Source organism: Coregonus clupeaformis, chromosome 23 (genome assembly GCF_020615455.1).
Source record: "Coregonus clupeaformis isolate EN_2021a chromosome 23, ASM2061545v1, whole genome shotgun sequence".
Classification (NCBI taxonomy): Eukaryota; Metazoa; Chordata; class Actinopteri; order Salmoniformes; family Salmonidae; genus Coregonus; species Coregonus clupeaformis.
Genome location: NC_059214.1, coordinates 38,356,065 through 38,377,511, shown reverse-complemented (window position 1 = coordinate 38,377,511; position 21,447 = coordinate 38,356,065). Strand labels below are relative to the sequence as shown.

General features: G+C 44.6%; 1 protein-coding gene across 1 annotated transcript; it reads left to right on the top strand.

The window, feature by feature from the left end:
• The first annotated feature begins 6,338 nt into the window (after nt 1-6,338).
• LOC121536988 (zinc finger protein 148-like) lies at nt 6,339-12,951 on the top strand. The gene is made up of 6 exons (XM_041844689.2): nt 6,339-7,613; nt 7,828-7,956; nt 9,612-9,735; nt 9,895-9,978; nt 10,101-10,219; nt 10,432-12,951. Exons 1-6 carry the CDS (start codon nt 7,302-7,304, stop codon nt 12,079-12,081), a joined length of 2,418 nt encoding a protein of 805 aa, XP_041700623.2. The 5' UTR covers nt 6,339-7,301; the 3' UTR covers nt 12,082-12,951.
• Nucleotides 12,952-21,447: the final 8,496 nt, after the last annotated feature.

Here is a 21,447-nt window from a genome sequence, read left to right as displayed (position 1 = left end):
ACAAAATAACATTTCTACAGTTCCCACAAACTAAACATTCCACCAAAGAAACCAGTTAGGATATCAGACTAAACAACAATAACTTCAAAGACCTGTATTTGTAAATACATTCAGAAGGGTTGAGTTTTCCTACCAGGTGTTGCTTAGCTGAGTGCTTCACTTTATGGGGTATCATTATTCAACTACATACCAATTCTGAATATGTGAAATATGAAACCCAGATTTAGCAAATGCCAACCAGAGTAGTTGCTTTGCATGTTTGTGGTGTTTTATTCAAATGAGAGTAAAATATGAGAATGTGTAATATCTATATGGTTCTATGGGTAAGGAAAGGAGGCTGAATGATACAAGTTTACTCATCCTACATTCCCTTATCAGTTTATCAGCGAAGCAATGAATGCTCAGTGAATGCTGCCATCTGTTTTGCATCATAATGCAGTATTGTTTTGGGGGGGCCCTGTTTGCACTGTGACTTGGATGATAGTTGTGCTCAAGCGATAATCAAATTAAAGTAAACTCAGCAAAAAAAAGAAACTGCGTTCATTTTCAGCAAACTTAACGTGTAAATGCACTGCTCCAAAAAATAAAGGGAACACTTAAACAACACAATGTAACTCCAAGTCAATCACACTTCTGTGAAATCAAACTGTCCACTTAGGAAGCAACACTGATTGACAATAAATGTCACATGCTGTTGTGCAAATGGAATAGACAACAGGTGGAAATTATAGGCAATTAGCAAGACACCCCCAATAAAGGACTGGTTTTGCAGGTGGTGACCACAGACCACTTCTCAGTTCCTATGCTTCCTGGCTGATGTTTTGGTCACTTTTGAATGCTGGCGGTGCTTTCACTCTAGTGGTAGCATGAGACGGAGTCTACAACCCACACAAGTGGCTCAGGTAGTGCAGCTCATCCAGGATGGCACATCAATGCGAGCTGTGGCAAGAAGGTTTGCTGTGTCTGTCAGCGTAGTGTCCAGAGCATGGAGGCGCTACAAGGAGACGTGGAGGAGGCCGTAGGAGGGCAACAACCCAGCAGCAGGACCGCTACCTCCGCCTTTGTGCAAGGAGGAGCGGGAGGAGCACTGCCAGAGCCCTGCAAAATGACCTCCAGCAGGCCACAAATGTGCATGTGTCTGCTCAAACGGTCAGAAACAGACTCCATGAGGGTGGTATGAGGGCCCGACGTCCACAGGTGGGGGTTGTGCTTACAGCCCAACACCGTGCAGGACGTTTGGCATTTGCCAGAGAACACCAGGATTGGCAAATTCGCCACTGGCGCCCTGTGCTCTTCACAGATGAAAGCAGGTTCACACTGAGCACATGACAGAGTCTGGAGACGCCGTGGAGAACGTTCTGCTGCCTGCAACATTCTCCAGCATGACTGGTTTGGCGGTGGGTCAGTCATGGTGTGGGATGGCATTTCTTTGGGGGGCCGCACAGCCCTCCATGTGCTCGCCAGAGGTAGCCTGACTGCCATTAGGTACCGAGATGAGATCCTCAGACCCCTTGTGAGACCATATGCTGGTGCGGTTGGCCCTGGGTTCCTCCTAATGAAAGACAATGCTAGACCTCATGTGGCTGTAGTGTGTCAGCAGTTCCTGCAAGAGGAAGGCATTGATGCTATGGACTGGCCCGCCCGTTCCCCAGACCTGAATCCAATTGAGCACATCTGGGACATCATGTCTCGCTCCAGATGCTTTAGTCCAGGTCTGGGAGGAGATCCCCCATGAGACCATCCTCCACCTCATCAGGAGCATGCCCAGGCGTTGTAGGGAGGTCATACAGGCACGTGGAGGCCACACACACTACTGAGCCTCATTTTGACTTACATTTTACATTTACATTTTAGTCATTTAGCAGACGCTCTTATCCAGAGCGACTTACAGGAGCAATTAGGGTTAAGTGCCTTGCTCAAGGGCACATTAACGTCATTTAGCAGACGCTCTTAGCCAGAGCGACTCACAAATTGGTGCGTTCACCCTATAGCCAGTGGGATAACCACTTTACAATTGGGGGGTAGAAGGATTCCTTTATCCTATCCCAGGTATTCCTTAAAGAGGTGGGGTTTCAAATGTCTCCGGAATGTGGTGAGTGACTCCGCTGTCCTGGCGTCGTGAGGGAGCTTGTTCCACCATTGGGGTGCCAGGGCAGCGAACAGTTTTGACTGGGCTGAGCGGGAACTATGCTTCCGCAGAGGAAGGGAGCCAGCAGGCCATAGGTGGATGAGCGCAATGCCCTCGTTTGGGTGTAGGGACTGATCAGAGCCTGAAGGTACAGAGGTGCCGTTCCCCTCACTGCTCCATAGGCAAGCACCATGGTCTTGTAGCGGATGCGAGCTTCAACTGGAAGCCAGTGGAGTGTGCGGAGGAGGGGGTGACGTGAGAGAACTTGGGAAGGTTGAACACCAGACGGGCTGCGGCATTCTGGATGAGTTGTAGGGGTTTAATGGCACAGGCAGGGAGGCCAGCCAACAGCGAGTTGCAGTAGTCCAGACGGGAGATGACAAGTGCCTGGATTAGGACCTGTGCCGCTTCCTGTGTAAGGCAGGGTCGTACTCTCCGAATGTTGTAGAGCATGAACCTGCAGGAGCGGGTCACCGCCTTGATGTTGGCGGAGAACGACAGGGTGTTGTCCAGGGTCACGCCTAGGCTCTTCGCACTCTGGGAGGAGGACACAGCGGAGTTGTCAACCGTGATGGCGAGATCATGGAACGGGCAGTCCTTCCCCGGGAGGAAGAGCAGCTCCGTCTTGCCAGGGTTCAGCTTGAGGTGGTGATCCGTCATCCATACTGATATGTCTGCCAGACATGCAGAGATGCGATTCGCCACCTGGTTATCAGAAGGGGGAAAGGAGAAGATTAGTTGTGTATCGTCAGCGTAGCAATGATAGGAGAGACCATGTGAGGATATGACAGAGCCAAGTGACTTGGTGTATAGGGAGAAAAGGAGAGGGCCTAGAACTGAGCCTTGGGGGACACCAGTGGTGAGAGCACGTGGTGCGGAGACAGCTTCTCGCCACGCCACTTGGTAGGAGCGACCGGTCAGGTAGGACGCAATCCAGGAGTGAGCCGCGCCGGAGATGCCCAGCTCGGAGAGGGTGGAGAGGAGGATCTGATGGTTCACAGTGTCAAAGGCAGCAGACAGGTCTAGAAGGACAAGAGCAGAGGAGAGAGAGTTAGCTTTAGCAGTGCGGAGAGTCTCCGTGACACAGAGAAGAGCAGTCTCAGTTGAATGACCAGTCCTGAAACCTGATTGGTTTGGATCAAGAAGGTCATTCTGAGAGAGATAGCAAGAGAGTTGGCTAAAGACGGCACGCTCAATAGTTTTGGAAAGAAAAGAAAGAAGGGATACTGGTCTGTAGTTGTTGACATCAGTGGGGTCGAGTGTTGGTTTTTGAGAAGGGGAGCAACTCTCGCTCTCTTGAAGACGGAAGGGACATGGCCAGCGGTCAAGGATGAGTTGATCAGCGAGGTGAGGTAGGGGAGAAGGTCACCGGAGATGGTCTGGAGAAGGGAGGAGGGGATGGGGTCAAGCGGGCAGGTTGTTGGGCGGCCTGCAGTCACAAGTCGCAGGATTTTATCTGGAGAGAGAGGGGAGAAAGAAGTCAAAGCATAGGGTAGGGCAGTGTGAGCAGGACCAGCAGTGTCATTAGACTTAACAAACGAGGATCGGATGTCGTCAACCTTCTTTTCAAAGTGGTTGACGAAGTCATCCACAGAGAGAGAGGAGGGGGAGGGGGGGGGAGGATTCAGGAGGGAGGAAAATGTGGCAAAAGAGCTTCCTAGGGTTAGAGGCAGATGCTTGGAATTTAGAGTGGTAGAAGGTGGCCTTAGCAGCAGAAACAGATGAAGAAAATGTAGAGAGGAGGGAGTGAAAAGATGCCAGGTCGGCAGGGAGTTTAGTTTTCTTCCATTTCCGCTCCGCTGCCCGGAGCTCTGTTCTGTGAGCTCGCAGTGAGTCATCAAGCCACGGAGCTGGAGGGGAGGACCGAGCCGGCCGGGAGGATAGGGGACACAGAGAGTCAAAGGATGCAGAAAGGGAGGAGAGGAGGGTTGAGGAGGCAGAATCAGGAGATTGGAGGGAGAAGGATTGAGCAGAGGGAAGAGATGATAGGATGGAAGAGGAGAGAGTAGTGGGAGAGAGAGAGCGAAGGTTGCGGCGGCGCATTACCATCTGTGTAGGGGCAGAGTGAGTAGTGTGGGAGGAGAGCGAGAGAGAAAAGGAAACAAAGTAGTGGTCGGAGACATGGAGGGGAGTTGCAGTGAGATTAGTAGAGGAGCAGCATCTAGTGAAGATGAGGTCAAGCGTATTGCCTGCCTTGTGAGTAGGGGGGGACGGTGAGAGGGTGAGGTCAAAAGAGGAGAGGAGTGGAAAGAAGGAGGCAGAGAGAAATGAGTCAAATGTGGACATAGGGAGTTTTAAGGACATTACATCAAAGTTGGATCAGCCTGTAGTGTGGTTTTCCACTTTAATTTTGAGGGTGACTCCAAATCCAGACCTCCATGGGTTGATACATTTGATTTCCATTGATAATTTTTGTGTGATTTTGTTGTCAGCACATTCAACTATGTAAAGAAAAAAGTATTTAATAAGATTATTTCATTCATTCAGATCTAGGATGTGTTATTTTAGTGTTCCCTTTATTTTTTTGAGCAGTGTATTTGTATGAACATAACAAGATTCGAGAACTGCGACATAAACTGAACAAGTTCCACAGACGTGACCAACAGAAATTGAATAATGTGTCTCTGAACAAAGGGGGGTCAAAATCAAAAGTAACAGTATCTGGTGTGGCCGCCAGCTGGATTAAGTCCATTAAGTGCATCTCCTCCTCATGGACTGCACCAGATTTGCCAGTTCTTGCTGTGAGATGTTACCCCACTCTTCCACCAAGGCACCTGCAAGTTCCCAGACATTTCTGGGGGAAATGGCCCTAGCCCTCACCCTCCAATCCAACAGGTCCCAGACGTGCTCAATGGGATTGAGATCCGGGCCATGGCAGGACACTGACATTCCTGTCTTGCAGGAAATCACGCACAGAACGAGCAGTATGGCTGGTGGCATTGTCATGCTGGAGGGTCATGTCAGGATGAGCCTGCAGGAAGGGTACCACATGAGGGAGGAGGATGTCTTCCCTGTAACGTACAGCGTTGAGTTTGCCTGCAATGACAACAAGCTACTGCAATGTACTTGCTCCGTTCATCTTTCCCTCGATCCTGACTAGTCTCCCAGTCCTTGCCGCTGAAAAACATCCCCACAGCATGATGCTGCCACCACCATGCTTCACCGTAGGGATGGTGCCAGGTTTCCTCCAGACGTGACACTTGGCATTCAGACCAAAGTGTTCCATATTGGTTTCATCAGACCAGAGAATTTTGTTTCTCATGGTCTGAGAGTCCTTTAGGTGCCTTTTGGCAAACTCCAAGCGGGCTGTCATGTGCCTTTTACTGAGCACTGTCAGAATGACCATCAGGTTCTTGGTCACCTCCCTGACCAAGACCATTCTCCCCCGGTTGCTCAGTTTGGCTGGGAGGCCAGTTCTAGGAAGAGTCTTGGTTGTTCCAAACTTCTTCCATTTAAGAATGATGTAGGCCGCTGTGTTGTTGGGGACCTTCAATGCTGCAGAAATGTGTTGGTATCCTTCCCCAGATCTGTGCCTCGACACAATCCTGTCTCGGAGCTCTACGGACAATTCCTTCGACCTTATGGCTTGGTTTTTGCTCTGACATGCACTGTCAACTGTTGAACCTTATATAAACAGGTGTGTGCCTTTCCAAATAATGTCCAATCAATTGGAATTACCACAGGTGGACTCCAATCAAGTTGTGGATACAGCTCAAGGATGATAAATTGAAACAGGATGCACCTGAGCTCAATTTCGAGTCTCATAGCAAAGGGTCTGAATAGTTATGTAAATAAGGTATTTCTGTTTTTTTATTTTAATACATTTGCAAACATTTCTAAAAACTTGTTCTCGCTTTGTCATTGGAGTATTGTGTGTTGATTTGAGGGAAAAAATGAATTTAATCAATTTTAGAATAAGGCTGTAATGTAACAAAATGTGGAAAAAGTCAAGGGGTCTGAATACTTACCGAATGCACTGTATCTACATTAATTCATTGGCATAACTAGCTAGTTAATTTAAATGTTAAATTTTTTTGTTAAGGAGGACGTTTAATACGACAGCATTTCTTATTTTTAAGAGTGTTTCTTGAACGCATTAAACTTCGTGTTTGGTGAACAAGTAGCTAGTAGCCTAGTCTCGATTTTCTTCTGTCATCATATTCTAGTCCAGAGTGAGCGCAGTAGAGATGCAGAGCAGAACACACACAGCAGTGCTTCACTACAGGTGAGCGGCAGAGCTATCACAACGCCAAACAACTACCGTACATTCCCCATGCACTGCAGTTGGGCCAGATGCGGTGATGTTTCTTTCTGTCGCGGCGTATATCACACAGCGGATACACTTTTCGCAGATAAACGATCTTATTAGACTCTAAAGTAGGTAAGCAGGCTAATGTTACGTAAGTTAGCTAGGCTAGCTAACTAATGCTAATAGCTAACGTTACGTTAGTTGTGAACAGTTTGGTCTGCAGTGCCTTTTAGCTAACGTAAGCGACGTCTCGATTTGACTTGAGGTCTTGCTACCTATCTGTTAGTTCTGGTTGTTGTTGGTTCTGATCAGGCCTAGCTAGCTAGCTTGTAAACGTTTGCCATTCACAGCTAGCCAAGTTAGCTAGCTAGCTAATTATCTACTGCTAACTACGTTAGCTAGCTAACGTTTGTCCACACTGTGCCGGTAGTTATCTAGCTAGCTAACGTAGTTGTGTTACTTGTTTAGCTAACTAGCGAAAGTTGTCTAGGTAACTAAAGTTACCAATAATAACACCTAGTTACCTAACTAGGTAGTTAGTTAATCTAGTTAGTTGACCACTGTATAGCGACAGATGATGAAAGTTTAACATTAGCTAGCTACAGTATGGTCAAATAGCCTAGTTTTAGTGCTAACGTTAATTTTGGGCAGGTAAATGTGCTATTTTGAGTAAACGGGTTTGTGTTGGCTAACGTTATTTGGTTGGTTGATCATCTTTAGGTAGCGAACTACGTTATCACCCTAACCTCAGATTACTCAATGATGGCCCCACTAAAATGTAGCTAGCTAGCATTTGTAGTGATTATTAACGTTAGCCTATTGCTACCAAAGCTAAATAGTGGTGTTTTGTTTGTCTTTAACTAGCAAATACTTCTGCCCTCTCTTGACCCCACAGACACCTAGCTAGCTAGGTCTCTAGTAAAGATGAACATTGATGACAAGCTGGAGGGGATGCTGCTAAAGTGTGGTGGGGGAGTGGATGAGAGGGTGGGGATAGGGGGTGGGAGTCTGGTCGTCATGACACTGGGCGAGAGGGGGTTAGCCCACCACCCCCTGTTAGCAGATGATGATGATGATGATGAAGAGGATGATGACCTGACAGAGGTTTCAATAGTGTCTCATGACCTGATCGCAACTGATGAACTGATGGTACATGAGGAGACTGTGAAGAATGACCGGGAAGAGGGAATGATGCAGAGACTCTCACACAAGCTGCCATGCACGCTCCACATGCCTGTGAGTCCATATCATGCATACATTCTTATTGCCAGTCTTCTTCCGATACATGCGCTGTAGTGTAAACCATGACAATGGGTGAATCTCAAGTCTTTGTTCTGTCCTCTCTCTGCCTCCTCTTTGAAGACTTGGGATTCACCCATTGAGAGCTTTGTCATTCTGACTATAATCAGTGAAATTAATTCCTGTGAAGTGATTAAACTATGTTTTGCAGGTGAGCATCAAACAAGAGTTGAAGCTGTCTTCGGATCCACTGATGCTGGGGAAGAAAGAGAGAAAACAGCCCAGGGACCTCACATCAGAGTGTCACAAGAAGAAACGAAAACAACGCTCTCCTGCCAAGGTTCAAATTAATATATTTTAACTCCGGTTATATACACTGCTCAAAAAAATAAAGGGAACACTTAAACAACACAATGTAACTCCAAGTCAATCACACTTCTGTGAAATCAAACTGTCCACTTAGGAAGCAACACTGATTGACAATACATTTCACATGCTGTTGTGCAAATGGAATAGACAACAGGTGGAAATTATAGGCAATTAGCAAGACACCCCCAATAAAGATGTGGTTCTGCAGGTGGTGACCACAGACCACTTCTCAGTTCCTATGCTTCCTGGCTGATGTTTTGGTCACTTTTGAATGCTGGCGGTGCTTTCACTCTAGTGGTAGCATGAGACGGAGTCTACAACCCACACAAGTGGCTCAGGTAGTGCAGCTCATCCAGGAGGGCACATCAATGCGAGCTGTGGCAAGAAGGTTTGCTGTGTCTGTCAGCATAGTGTCCAGAGCATGGAGGCGCTACCAGGAGACAGGCCAGTACATCAGGAGACGTGGAGGAGGCCGTAGGAGGGCAACAACCCAGCAGCAGGACCGCTACCTCCGCCTTTGTGCAAGGAAGAGCGGGAGGAGCACTGCCAGAGCCCTGCAAAATGACCTCCAGCAGGCCACAAATGTGCATGTGTCTGCTCAAACGGTCAGAAACAGACTCCATGAGGGTGGTATGAGGGCCCGACGTCCACAGGTGGGGGTTGTGCTTACAGCCCAACACCGTGCAGGACGTTTGGCATTTGCCAGAGAACACCAAGATTGGCAAATTCGCCACTGGCGCCCTGTGCTCTTCACAGATGAAAGCAGGTTCACACTGAGCACATGTGACAGACGTGACAAAGTCTGGAGACGCCGTGGAGAACGTTCTGCTTCCTGCAACATCCTCCAGCATGACCGGTTTGGTGGTGGGTCAGTCATGGTGTGGGGTGGCATTTCTTTGGGGGGCCGCACAGCCCTCCATGTGCTCGCCAGAGGTAGCCTGACTGCCATTAGGTACCGAGATGAGATCCTCAGACCCCTTGTGAGACCATATGCTGGTGCGGTTGGCCCTGGGTTCCTCCTAATGCAAGATAATGCTAGACCTCATGTGGCTGGAGTGTGTCAGCAGTTCCTGCAAGAGGAAGGGATTGATGCTATGGACTGGCCCGCCCGTTCCCCAGACCTGAATCCAATTGAGCACATCTGGGACATCATGTCTCGCTCCATCCACCAACGCCACGTTGCACCACAGACTGTCCAGGAGTTGGCGGATGCTTTAGTCCAGGTCTGGGAGGAGATCCCTCAGGAGACCATCCGCCACCTCATCAGGAGCATGCCCAGGCGTTGTAGGGAGGTCATACAGGCACGTGGAGGCCACACATACTACTGAGCCTCATTTTGACTTGTTTTAAGGACATTACATCAAAGTTGGATCAGCCTGTAGTGTGGTTTTCCACTTTAATTTTGAGGGTGACTACAAATTTGAGCAGTGTATTTGCTTGACACTAGGTCATAATCACATGTTATGTCCAGATTAAAGATCTATATTGTCACCTGAAAACTACCTAGATGAAAACCACATTTTTTTTTTCTGGGTAAATGCCGTGCTTTAGTTGTACAGATAAATTGCGAAATAATTGACAGACCTTTTGTTCTTGTCTTTCCATGTATCACTCTACTTTGGTTAGATTCTCACCATCAATGAGGATGGATCATTGGGTCTCCAGAGTCCAAAGTGTCATGTGTGTGGGCACTGCAATGCAGCCTTCCGAACGAACTACCATCTACAAAGACACGTCTTCATCCACACTGGTATAATGTATTTTATGACCGTCAAGTCTTTTGATTAGCATTAAATGAACACAACAATGATTGTTAGTTACATTGTCTTGCGTAATAAGTAGGCTAACACAATTTCCCATTGAATATAGGCAAGAAAATATGGTCAAACTTACTATTGCTTGGTTTCAGGTGAGAAGCCATTTCAGTGCAGCCAGTGTGATATGCGCTTCATACAGAAGTATCTTCTCCAGAGACATGAGAAGATCCACACTGGTAAGAGAATGCCTCATGAAGCTATGATTGAACTATGGTAGCCAATGATTGGTCAAAGATCTCACCTGTTGAATGTTGATGTTACTAGCCCACAGAATGACCTGTCCCTTTGACTTTGTCAGGTGAGAAGCCCTTCCGCTGTGAGGAATGTGGCATGAGGTTCATTCAGAAATACCACATGGAGAGGCACAGAAGGACCCACAGTGGAGAGAAGCCATATCAATGTGACTGCTGCCACCAGGTTGGTTATTTATGTTATCAAAGCAAATGACAGACAATGAACTTAGGAGTTGGTCTTGGCAAGACTGCACAAACAGGTCTGGGTACAGGCTACATCACTAGCCTTCTATTTGAAAAATTATGGCTTATATAGCATGCAGAAGTTATTTTTTTAAACATTTTTTCTACTACTGTCCTTGTATGCCACAAACCCATTCGGCTTGTTTCCAACAGTACTTTTCCAGAACAGACCGGGTTCTAAAGCACAGGCGTATGTGCCGTGAGAGGAAAGCCCACAAGACAGCAGCAGCGGGGAAAGATGGAGGACTCCTGCGCAACACAGAATCTCTGGGCTTCTCCTTCCCTACCAAAGAGTGCTCACTGCCCAAGAAGAAACGCCTGAAGACCTCAGACAAGCCTCAGTGCGCTCTCTCAGCTGCTGCCACTGAAGACGTTGCCACAGTCGCTTCTCTTGGCGACATGGATAAGGTGGAGCAAAGACCGAGCAAAATCGAATGTCTACCTCTCTATGTGGTTTCCTCCAAGGTGGTCAAAGACGAGTATGTGGTGGCAGATTATTCTGTGGAGCTTCCTGACTTATCTGGCGGGCGGCAGTTGGGGCTGGGTGGGGAGAATCTCTCCTCTGAGGAGATTCATCCTCCCAAGCTGGTCCTCAAGAAGGTCCCCAAGAGGAGTCTGAAGCAACCAACTGAACTTGAACCACCTGAGAGTTTGTCCCCTTTGTCCTCTTTCGAAGACTGCAAAGTCACCAGGTACACGTTCGAGATCGTTGACAAACAAGATCTTCTGGACGTGGATGTGGCCAACTCTGACCTGGAGCCAGTAGATGCTCTCCCAAGAGGGCAGACGAAACCAGCATCCAGCAGCACAAACTACGACGATGCCGTTCAGTTCTTGAAGAAGAAGAGGTATCTCCAGCAGGTAGCTGTGGCCAACAACGACAACCGCGATTACGCCGTTAATGTAAGCAGCATAGCATCCCAGCCTTCCGCTACACAAGCCGCAGTGGCCAGCGTCATAGACGAAACCGTTCCCGCCACCATCTTGGAACCACAGCCGTTGAGCGTCGAGCTCAAGTCCAACCACGACAAGAACGTGCTCCCGGATGAGGTTCTCCAGACTCTCCTGGACCACTACTCAAACAAGGCCAATGGGCAGTCAGATATCTCCTTCAGTGTGGCTGACACTGAGGTGACCTCCAGAATCTCCATTAACTCCTCTGATGTGTCTGAGGGCAGCCCGGTAGAAAGCTTGGGAGGTAACTCTCAAGCCCCACCAGCAGAGAAGTCTAGCCTCCTGCACGAGTACTCCAAGTTCCTCCAGCAAGCTCTGGAGAGGACTAGCCAGAACGATAGCTACCTGAGCAGCCAGAGTCTTACCTTTGTCACCGAGAGCCCCAGCCTTTCCAACCAGCCTCTGTTCTCCACAGAGAAGCAGTACCCTTCCCCCAGCAGGTTTACCATTGGTACTGGTAGGTCAGGGATGAACTCTCCACTAAGGTCTAACTTGGAGAAACCACATTTTGGACTCCTTGTAGGGGACTCCCAGCACTCCTTCTCATTTTCGGGGGATGAAACCACTACCTCGGCCGTGTCGCCAACCGAAGACTTTCTGGAGGGAGTTGCGTCCTCGAAAAAGACTGATGCTCAAGGGTTGCATCAGACTTATCAAATCAGCACCTTCGATCAGAACTTCCCGTCGCAGTTCCAGACCTCACGTTCTGGAATCACCTCCCAATTTACTATTGCCAATGGACAAGTCAGTCTGCGAAGTCACGGAACAGACTTCTCTGAATACCCTCTTGAGACGAGGTCTCAATTGAACTCTTCCCCTGATGCTACAAGCAGTCAAACGTTTGGTTGAGGATAATAGTTATATTATTATGCGATAATTTTGAAAGGCACTTTATACCCATATCCTCTGTCCTGCCAAAATATGTTACACTGCAAAGGTGGGTGTTGCTCAAAGCATTTAGTGATTAAAAAATATATACTTTTCTGTTAGGTTAAAGTGGTCAATTTTGGGAATCGTGAAAATAGAAAAATATGTATATGAAGCAAAACATTTAATTGGGTTGTCGGGGGAAAAACTACAGCCCGACCTATGTTTTTTTGGGTCTGGTTCAGATTTTTTTCGGTGTACAAAACTTCCTGATATATCTGCCGATATATACTGTTTTACTGCGGGGAAATTAAAAAGTATAATTTTTCCAGACTGAATTCTCAAATTGCCATCCAAAAAGGCAATTGTCCAATAACTATGCTTCAAATGTTGATTTCATACATTGTGACTGACACATCATGAGAATGGCCGCAAGTGTTCAGATCAGCATGAGATGTGCTTTTTTCAACCTATTTATTTGAATATCGGTTATCGGTGGAATTATCGGCTGATACGATATATCGGTAAAAGGACAATATCGGCCGATAATGTAGGTGAACCGATATATTGTTCAGGCTCTAGAAAAAACACTAATGGGGTTTATTAGAATGTAGGCTATATTAAGAAATGTAAGCCACAAAGGTGTAGTGAAATGGATTTGATTGCATAGTCAATCATTATTGTTTTTGTCTCTAATTTCGTTTTTCTGCTTGACTTCAATCATGTTTCTTCCACCTTTTTCTTGCTTTAACTCTAACCAGGTATCTGTGCCTGTATTTATAAAGTGTCTCAGAGTAATAGCAAAGATTTGTATAACTAACCCAAGATAGACCAGAGCCTGTAGTTTCCAATGGGTGCAAATTAATCATAGTGGGCAGAACAAGCAAGGAGGTGGGCAGAGCCAAGCACAAGCTAGTGAGATCCTATTGGCATGTCATTTATTTGCATATTTCCGTTAGGGAACACCTACTCTGAAGTACGCGTGTGCAATAACTGAATTCGCCCTTGCACTCCTAAACAACGCCAATTAAAAAATACTTTGGCAAAGGGTGAAGTCTACAAAACGTAGTCTACTCTGTTTGTTACAGATTCTGTATGCAGATCAAATGTTTCATCAATGACGAAATGAGCAGAATGTCTGCCAAAATCCTTCTCGCTCCATCTTTTCCCACTTCCGGCCATGGGCTTCCTTACATCACCGTAGTGAATGGAAACTGCAACCGGATGCTTCACATTTATTTATACACCTGGTGAAATATCAGGCTCATTGTTCTACCTGTGGTAATGGTGCTGATCTAGGGTCAGTTTTGCCTTTTTGATCATAATGAATAAGACTGTATGGACAGGGGGGTCTGGTCCTAGATCTGAGACCCTAAGAAGGGACCCTGTTACCATGTGACATGTCGGCATAACAGTTCTGTGATTCTTTTTAAGTCCTGCTATATAACTGCTGAATGCAGCGTTGTCCACTTGTTGATAATGTATAGTTGCTTGCTAGACTCCTATTTTCAAGTTGACACCATGGTAAGAGTGGGTATCCTCATGGTGTATAGCCTGAAATATATGATTTTGATTTGATCAATCTTAATTTGAAGTCACGTTATTCAAAGCTCTCCCCTGAAAGAAATGTATGGTTGATGGTGTGGAATCAAGTATATCATTCATCATCAATCAACAGAACCTGCTAGAAATAGGTTGTTATAATGGCCAAGACAAATCTAAAGATTCTAAACATTTGATTTGTCTGAATATAAAATTATGTTTGCACAATGGACCTTAAGTGAGGTCATGTGGTGATAATCTCATTTAGATCTTTTTAGAGTTTAGATTATGGTTCAAATGAAAACCTAAATGCTTTGTTATTGGTCATAAAAATGTTATACATATTTGATGCATGCGCTTATCAGGAAACAAATCATGGTTCATTGCTTATGTATTAATCTAAACAGTCATAGAAGACTTGAAAGTCTAGAAGGGTTGGTACTCTTCGGGCCGGTTTCCCAGTACCAGGTTAAGACCACAGGACAAAATAAAATGAGTAGAATGGGAAATCAGTCATTGAATTTATATAAAATAAACGTTTTGCACACACTTCATTATGGGAGAATACTTGCGAAAGTATTCACCCCCCTTGGCATTTTTCCTATTTTGTTGCCTTACAACCTGGAATTAAAATAGATTTTTGGGGGGGTTTGTATCATTTGATTTACACAACATGCCTACCACTTTGAAGATGCAAAATATTTTTTATAGTGAAACAAACAAGAAATAAGACAAAAAAACAGAACTTCAGCGTGCATAGCTATTCACCCCCCTCCAAAGTCAATACTTTGTAGAGCCACCTATTGCAGCAATTACAGCTGCAAGTCTCTTGGGGTATGTCTCTATAAGCTTGGCACATCTAGCCACTGGGATTTTTGCCCATTCTTCAAGGCAAAACTGCTCCAGCTCCTTCAAGTTGGATGGGTTCCGCTGGTGTACAGCAATCTTTAAGTCATACCACAGATTCTCAATTGGATTGAGGTCTGGGCTTTGACTAGGCCATTCCAAGACATTTAAATGTTTCCCCTTAAACCACTTGAGTGTTGGTTTAGCAGTATGCTTAGGGTCATTGTCCTGCTGGAAGGTGAACCTCTGTCCCAGTCTCAAATCTCTGGAAGACTGAAACTGGTTTCCCTCAAGAATTTCCCTGTATTTAGCGCCATCCATCATTCCTTCAATTCTGACCAGTTTTCCAGTCCCTGCCAATGGAAAAACATGGTGTTCTCTGGGTGATGAGAGGTGTTGGGTTTGTGCCAGACATAGCGTTTTCCTTGATGGCCAAAAAGCTCCATTTTCTTTCTCATCTGACCAGAGTACCTTCTTCCATATGTTTGGGGAGTCTCCCACATGCCCTTTGGCAAACACCAAACGTGTTTGCTTATTGTTTTCTATAAGCAATGGTTTTTTTCTGGCCACTCTTCCGTAAAGCCCTGCTCTGTGGAGTGTACGGCTTAAAGTGGTCCTATGGACAGATACTCCAATCTCCGCTGTGGAGCTTTGCAGCTCCTTCAGGGTTATCTTTGGTCTCATTGTTGCCTCTGATTAATGCCCTCCTTGCCTGGTCTGTGAGTTTTGGTGGGTGGCCTTCTCTTGGCAGGTTTGTTGTGTGGCCATATTCTTTCAATTTTTTAATAATGATTTAATGGTGCTCCGTGGGATGTTCAAAGTTTCTGATATTTTTTCATAACCGAACCCTAATCTGTACTTCTCCACAACTTTGTCCCTGACCTGTTTGGAGAGCTCATTGGTCTTCATGGTGCTGCTTGCTTGGTGGTGCCCCTTGCTTAGTGGTGTTGCAGACTCTGGGGCCTTTCAGAACAGGTGTGTGTATATCAAATCACATTTTATTTGCCACATGCGCCGAATACAACAGGTGTAGGCATTACAGTGAAATGCTTACTTACAAGCCCTTAACCAACAATGCATTTTTTAAAGAATATATATAAAAAAAATAAAAGCAAATAACTAAAGAGCAGCAGTAAAATACAATAACAGTAGGGAGGCTATATACAGGGGTGTACCGGTGCAGAGTCAATGTGCGGGGGCACTGGCTAGTCAAGGTAATTGAGGTAATATGTACAGTGGGGAGAACAAGTATTTGATACGCTGCCGATTTTGCAGGTTTTCCTACTTACAAAGCATGTAGAGGTCTGTAATTTTTATCATAGGTACACTTCAACTGTGAGAGACGGAATCTAAAACAAAAATCCAGAAAATCACATTGTATGATTTTTAAGTAATTAATTTGCATTTTATTGCATGACATAAGTATTTGATCACCTACCAACCAGTAAGAATTCCGGCTCTCACAGACCTGTTTCTTCTTTTTTAAGAAGCCCTCCTGTTCTCCACTCATTACCTGTATTAACTGCACCTGTTTGAACTTGTTATCTGTATAAAAGACACCTGTCCACACACTCAATCAAACAGACTCCAACCTCTCCACAATGGCCAAGACCAGAGAGCTGTGTAAGGACATCAGGGATAAAATTGTAGACCTGCACAAGGCTGGGATGGGCTACAGGACCATAGGCAAGCAGCTTGGTGAGAAGGCAACAACTGTTGGCGCAATTATTAGAAAATTGAAGAAGTTCAAGTTGACGGTCAATCACCCTTGGTCTGGGGCTCCATGCAAGATCTCACCTCATGGGGCATCAATGATCATGAGGAAGGTGAGGGATCAGCCCAGAACTACACGGCAGGACCTGGTCAAAGACCTGAAGAGAGCTGGGACCACAGTCTCAAAGAAAACCATTAGTAACACACTACGCCGTCATGGATTAAAATCCTGCAGCGCACGCAAGGTCCCCCTGCTCAAGCCAGCGCATGTCCAGGCCCGTCTGAAGTTTGCCAATGGCCATCTGGATGATCCAGAGGAGGAATGGGAGAAGGTCATGTGGTCTGATGAGACAAAAATATAGGTTTTTGGTCTAAACTCCACTCGCCGTGTTTGGAGGAAAAAGAAGGATGAGTACAACCCCAAGAACACCATCCCAACCGTGAAGCATGGAGGTTGAAACATCATTCTTTGGGGATGCTTTTCTGCAAAGGGGACAGGACGACTGCACCGTATTGAGGGGAGGATGGATGGGGCCATGTATCGCAAGATCTTGGCCAACAACCTCCTTCCCTCAGTAAGAGCATTGAAGATGGGTCGTGGCTGGGGGGGGAGAAGGATTACTTCATCCTATCCCAGGTATTCCTTAAAGAGGTGGGGTTTCAAATGTCTCCGGAAGGTGGTGAGTGACTCCGCTGTCCTGGCGTCGTGAGGGAGCTTGTTCCACCATTGGGGTGCCAGAGCAGCGAACAGTTTTGACTGGGCTGAGCGGGAACTCTGCTTCCGCAGAGGAAGGGAAGCCAGCAGGCCAGAGGTGGATGAACGCAATGCCCTCGTTTGGGTGTAGGGACTGATCAGAGCCTGAAGGTACGGAGGTGCCGTTCCCCTCACTGCTCCGTAGGCAAGCACCATGGTCTTGTAACGGATGCGAGCTTCAACTGGAAGCCAGTGGAGTGTGCGGAGGAGGGGGGTGACGTGAGAGAACTTGGGAAGGTTGAACACCAGACGGGCTGCGGCATTCTGGATGAGTTGTAGGGGTTTAATGGCACAGGCAGGGAGCCCAGCCAACAGCGAGTTGCAGTAATCCAGACGGGAGATGACAAGTGCCTGGATTAGGACCTGTGCCGCTTCCTGTGTAAGGCAGGGTCGTACTCTCCGAATGTTGTAGAGCATGAACCTGCAGGATCGGGTCACCGCCTTGATGTTAGCGGAGAACGACAGGGTGTTGTCCAGGGTCACGCCAAGGCTCTTCGCACTCTGGGAGGAGGACACAACGGAGTTGTCAACCGTGATTTTAGATGAAGTCTCTCACAGTTGAAGTGTACCTATGATAAAAATTACAGACCTCTACATGCTTTGTAAGTAGGAAAACCTGCAAAATCGGCAGTGTATCAAATACTTGTTCTCCCCACTGTACATGTGGGTAGAGTTAGTGACTATGCATAAATAATAGACAGGAGCAGCAGCGTAAAAGGTGGGGGTGGGGAGTCAGTGCAAATAGTCCGGGTAGCAATGATTAGCTGTTCAGGAGTCTTATGGCTTGGGGGTAGAAGCTGTTGAGAAGCCTTTTGGACCTAGACTTGGCGCTCTGGATCTCAGTATATATACTGAGATCATGTGACAGATCATGTGACACTTAGATTGCACGCAGGTGGACTTTAACTAATTATGTGACTTCTGAAGGTAATTGGTTGCACCAGATCTTATTTAGGGGCTTCATAGCAAAGGGGGTGACTACATAAGCACGCACCACTTCCGTTATTTATTTTTTAGAATTTTTTTAACAAGTTATTTTTTTAATTTCACTTCACCAATTTGGACTATTTTGTGTGTGTCCGTTTACATGAAATCCAAATAAAAATCCATTAAAAATTACAGGTTGTAATGCAACAAAATAGGAAAAACGCCAAGGGGGATGAGTACTTTTGCAAGGCACTGTATGTCAGTCATTGTAAGAGAATTGCCCATTCAGCACTACTTTACATTAGCACATGTAGCTGTAAGAGATTCAAGCGATTGTTCCATTTTATTTAGGCTCCTGTCCTGGAAAATATATTTTATTAGTTCTGTGCTTTTTAAAATATTTCCAGCCACCCCCGTATGGTTCATAGTAATTATTGGTCTGTCAAGTCCATAAACTACTGTAGCTCCATCTGCACTTTTTGAAACAAACTAACAATTCGAGGTTATTGGTTACTTTATTTATTTTTAAATGAAAGTGCAACTTTCCCCTCTTTTATAAGCACTTCCCTTTCACACATTTTAGCCCTCTTGGTATTTCAGCAAAGACTGGCCACTGGCATCGCTTCCGATTTCCTACCTTTCTGGCACAGATATTTGAAATCGAATTTTTTTTGCAATATACCAGTCATTTATTATTAGGGGTTTCTGTGTGCTTTCACCTTAGTCATATTGTTAGGATGGCTTTTAGTGCCCCATAAAGTTCTGAACATCAAGCTTTAACTTGCACAATTACATTTTAATTAAATAAATGGTCTATTTATAGATATTACTATATTACACTGCATAACTTTCTGAATACTTGTGCATAGTTAGGCAGAGGTTACAGAAAAGGGTTTCCATGGTATTTGTTGTAACATAATGATAATTGTTGCATGTGAAGAGAAACACAACAGCCACATTTGAAATGTACCTTGACAAAATGAAATTATTTTCCTTTTTATATCGCCTTAGTCATTTTTGTCTTGCACGATGTCTCTGCTTTGTGCTTTATTGTTCATGTGTCTTTAAAGTTAAATTGTTTCGATTTGATAGCTATCTTATGTCAACATAGTTTTACATCAAATGGTAGCTCCTCTCACTTGTAACATTTCTACAATAGATTAAGAGATTTCATGTTAAGTGTTACAATACCCTCATTCTGGATTCAACAGCTATGAAACTTTACTCTGTAAACATTCCCTCAGTAGAATGTATAGAATGTTGGTCTCTCTCTGCTATAAGTAAGTTGTGTATTTTCTATTCTGGACAACCTGGTGGTATAGCTACATGAGTAGTACTCTTTCTTTTCATTAGATTTTCAATGCAATTTAATGTTTGTCAATGCACACCTACTTCATGTTCTGTGAAACCATAGCTTTTTGCAACCCATTTTTTAAACATCTCTCCGTAGTGATTTGATTAGCCCTGGACCACAGCTATGATTTGGCCTGCAGTAATTGAAGTCCACCCATCCTTACATGAAATAGTAGTTACAGTATTGTAGAGTGGACTGGACTGTCAGTTTGAAGAATACCTGGAGTATCATCCCCCTAAATTAATCAACAATTGATTATTCATTATCCATGTGGCATATAGCTGAAATGTTGACATGTAAATTAATCAATCATGAGATGGTTAAAAAAATATTTACATTTTGGGTTAAATTATCATCTGATTTGTATGGGTTTAGTGTTCAATGACACCTACTGTACACCAGTGAAAGAAAGCACTTTCAAAAGCACAGTGTATAGTCGCATGTGTATTTCTCCATGACTTTATCTAAGGCTGTGTTTACACAGGCATCCCAACTCCTATTTTTCTACTAATTGGTCTTTTGCCCAATCAGATCAGCTCTTTTGCCCATAAAAGATCAGAATTGGGCTGCCTGTGTAAACACAGCCTTAGAGAGACACTGAGTGTACAAAACATTAGGAACACCTTCCTAATATTGAGTTGCAGCTGCTTTTTCCCTCAACAGCCTCAATTCATCAGGGCATAGACTACAAGGTTTCAAGCGTTCCACAGGGATGCTGGCCCATGTTGACTCCAGTGCTTCCTACAGTTGAAGTGGATGTAACAGGTGACATCAATAAGGGATCATAGCGTTCACCTGGATTCACCTGGTCAGTCTATGTCATGGAAAGAGCAGGTATTCCTAATGTTTTGTATACTCTGTATACTATACCTATACTATAATTTTTAGACCCCAAAAGCTCCTCCTACAGAGGGAACTGAAAATATTTATCGTTGTGAAAAAGCAACCAATTTTGGGGACCGTTTAACCACTTACAGTAACCCCCTATCCATAAACTGACCATAAGTGTCCTTGTATAAGCTGGAGAAAAAGGAAACTTGTTTCATCAGTGTGGGGGGAAAAAAATATAAATGTTAAACTTTTTGACAAATACTTTGTTCTATTTTTGAAAATGCAATGTGTTGCTTGTAAAAAGGCTCTTCTGAAGTATGTAAGTCATACAGTCATTATTGCAGACCGTTAATATTAGATCATTGTTTGATTGTGAATATGTTGAGCTTCTTTGGCAATTGAGGACAATCTTCCTTTTGAGAATGAGTTATTTTGACTCAGGTTTTCATATTGTGTCATTGAACTTAAGGAAGGATAATAAACCAATTGTTAGCTAAGTTATGATAAAGTATTGAATTCTTCAATTTCACAGGTGGTTGATCAAAAGCCAGATGTTGATTTGCATAGTCTAAGTTGTCGGTTCGAATGAACTGGATGTTTTATTTTATTTTTTTATATGTAATGTACTGCTTTAATTGTAGCTGATGTATTTCAGTAAATTACTATTAGAAGTGAAAAATCTGATTATTCAATTTTTGTATTTCAAATTTGGAAGGACATGATAAACATTCTCAGTATAGTAGGCCTACTGTTTCCTAGTAATATAATGCATAATATTAATATAAACCTAATAATGAAAGGTAATTGATTAGGCTATTATTTTCCATCATGGGGCATATAAAATACACATAGTCTAACACTTGTGAATTCGCCTTGGTATTTCAATCAGGTTGCTGCCAAATGTACATTTGAAGGTTGGCCAAAACTAACAAATGGCATAGCTGTATCTTTTTGGAGCAGAGCAACACACCTATAAAGTGGCATTGGTCAAAACAAACATTTACCCGCTGACGTTAGTTGAACACGTTGCAATACTAAGCTTATGGTGCAGACAGAGGAAGAAAGTGTGAGGTCAAACAATAAGGTTGGATTTTTATCACAACATTAATCATTTATTATCTTTAATGTACTTTTATTGTATTAAGATTTTAGAATGAGAGACTCGATATTTGGAACAGGCTATTTTTGAGGACGTCAGTTGAGATGAGAGTTCATTTTTGAGGTAGGTAAAGAGATATCAAGCATTATTGTGTGCTGATTTTTCACTGATCCTATATCAGATTCGCTGAAGTAAGGACGACTTGAGATGGAAGTAGAGATTTTTTAGATCTGTGCTTATTGAACTGTTCCTATTTCCGATTGATAGCAATATAGCCTACGC

Coding starts and splice junctions, on each gene's coding strand:
- LOC121536988 (XM_041844689.2), top strand. CDS start 7,302: ATGAACATTGATGACAAGCTGGAGGGGATGCTGCTAAAGTGTGGTGGG. Junction 7,614..7,827: donor CATGCACGCTCCACATGCCT/GTGAGTCCATAT, acceptor TATGTTTTGCAG/GTGAGCATCAAACAAGAGTT. Junction 7,957..9,611: donor AACAACGCTCTCCTGCCAAG/GTTCAAATTAAT, acceptor TACTTTGGTTAG/ATTCTCACCATCAATGAGGA.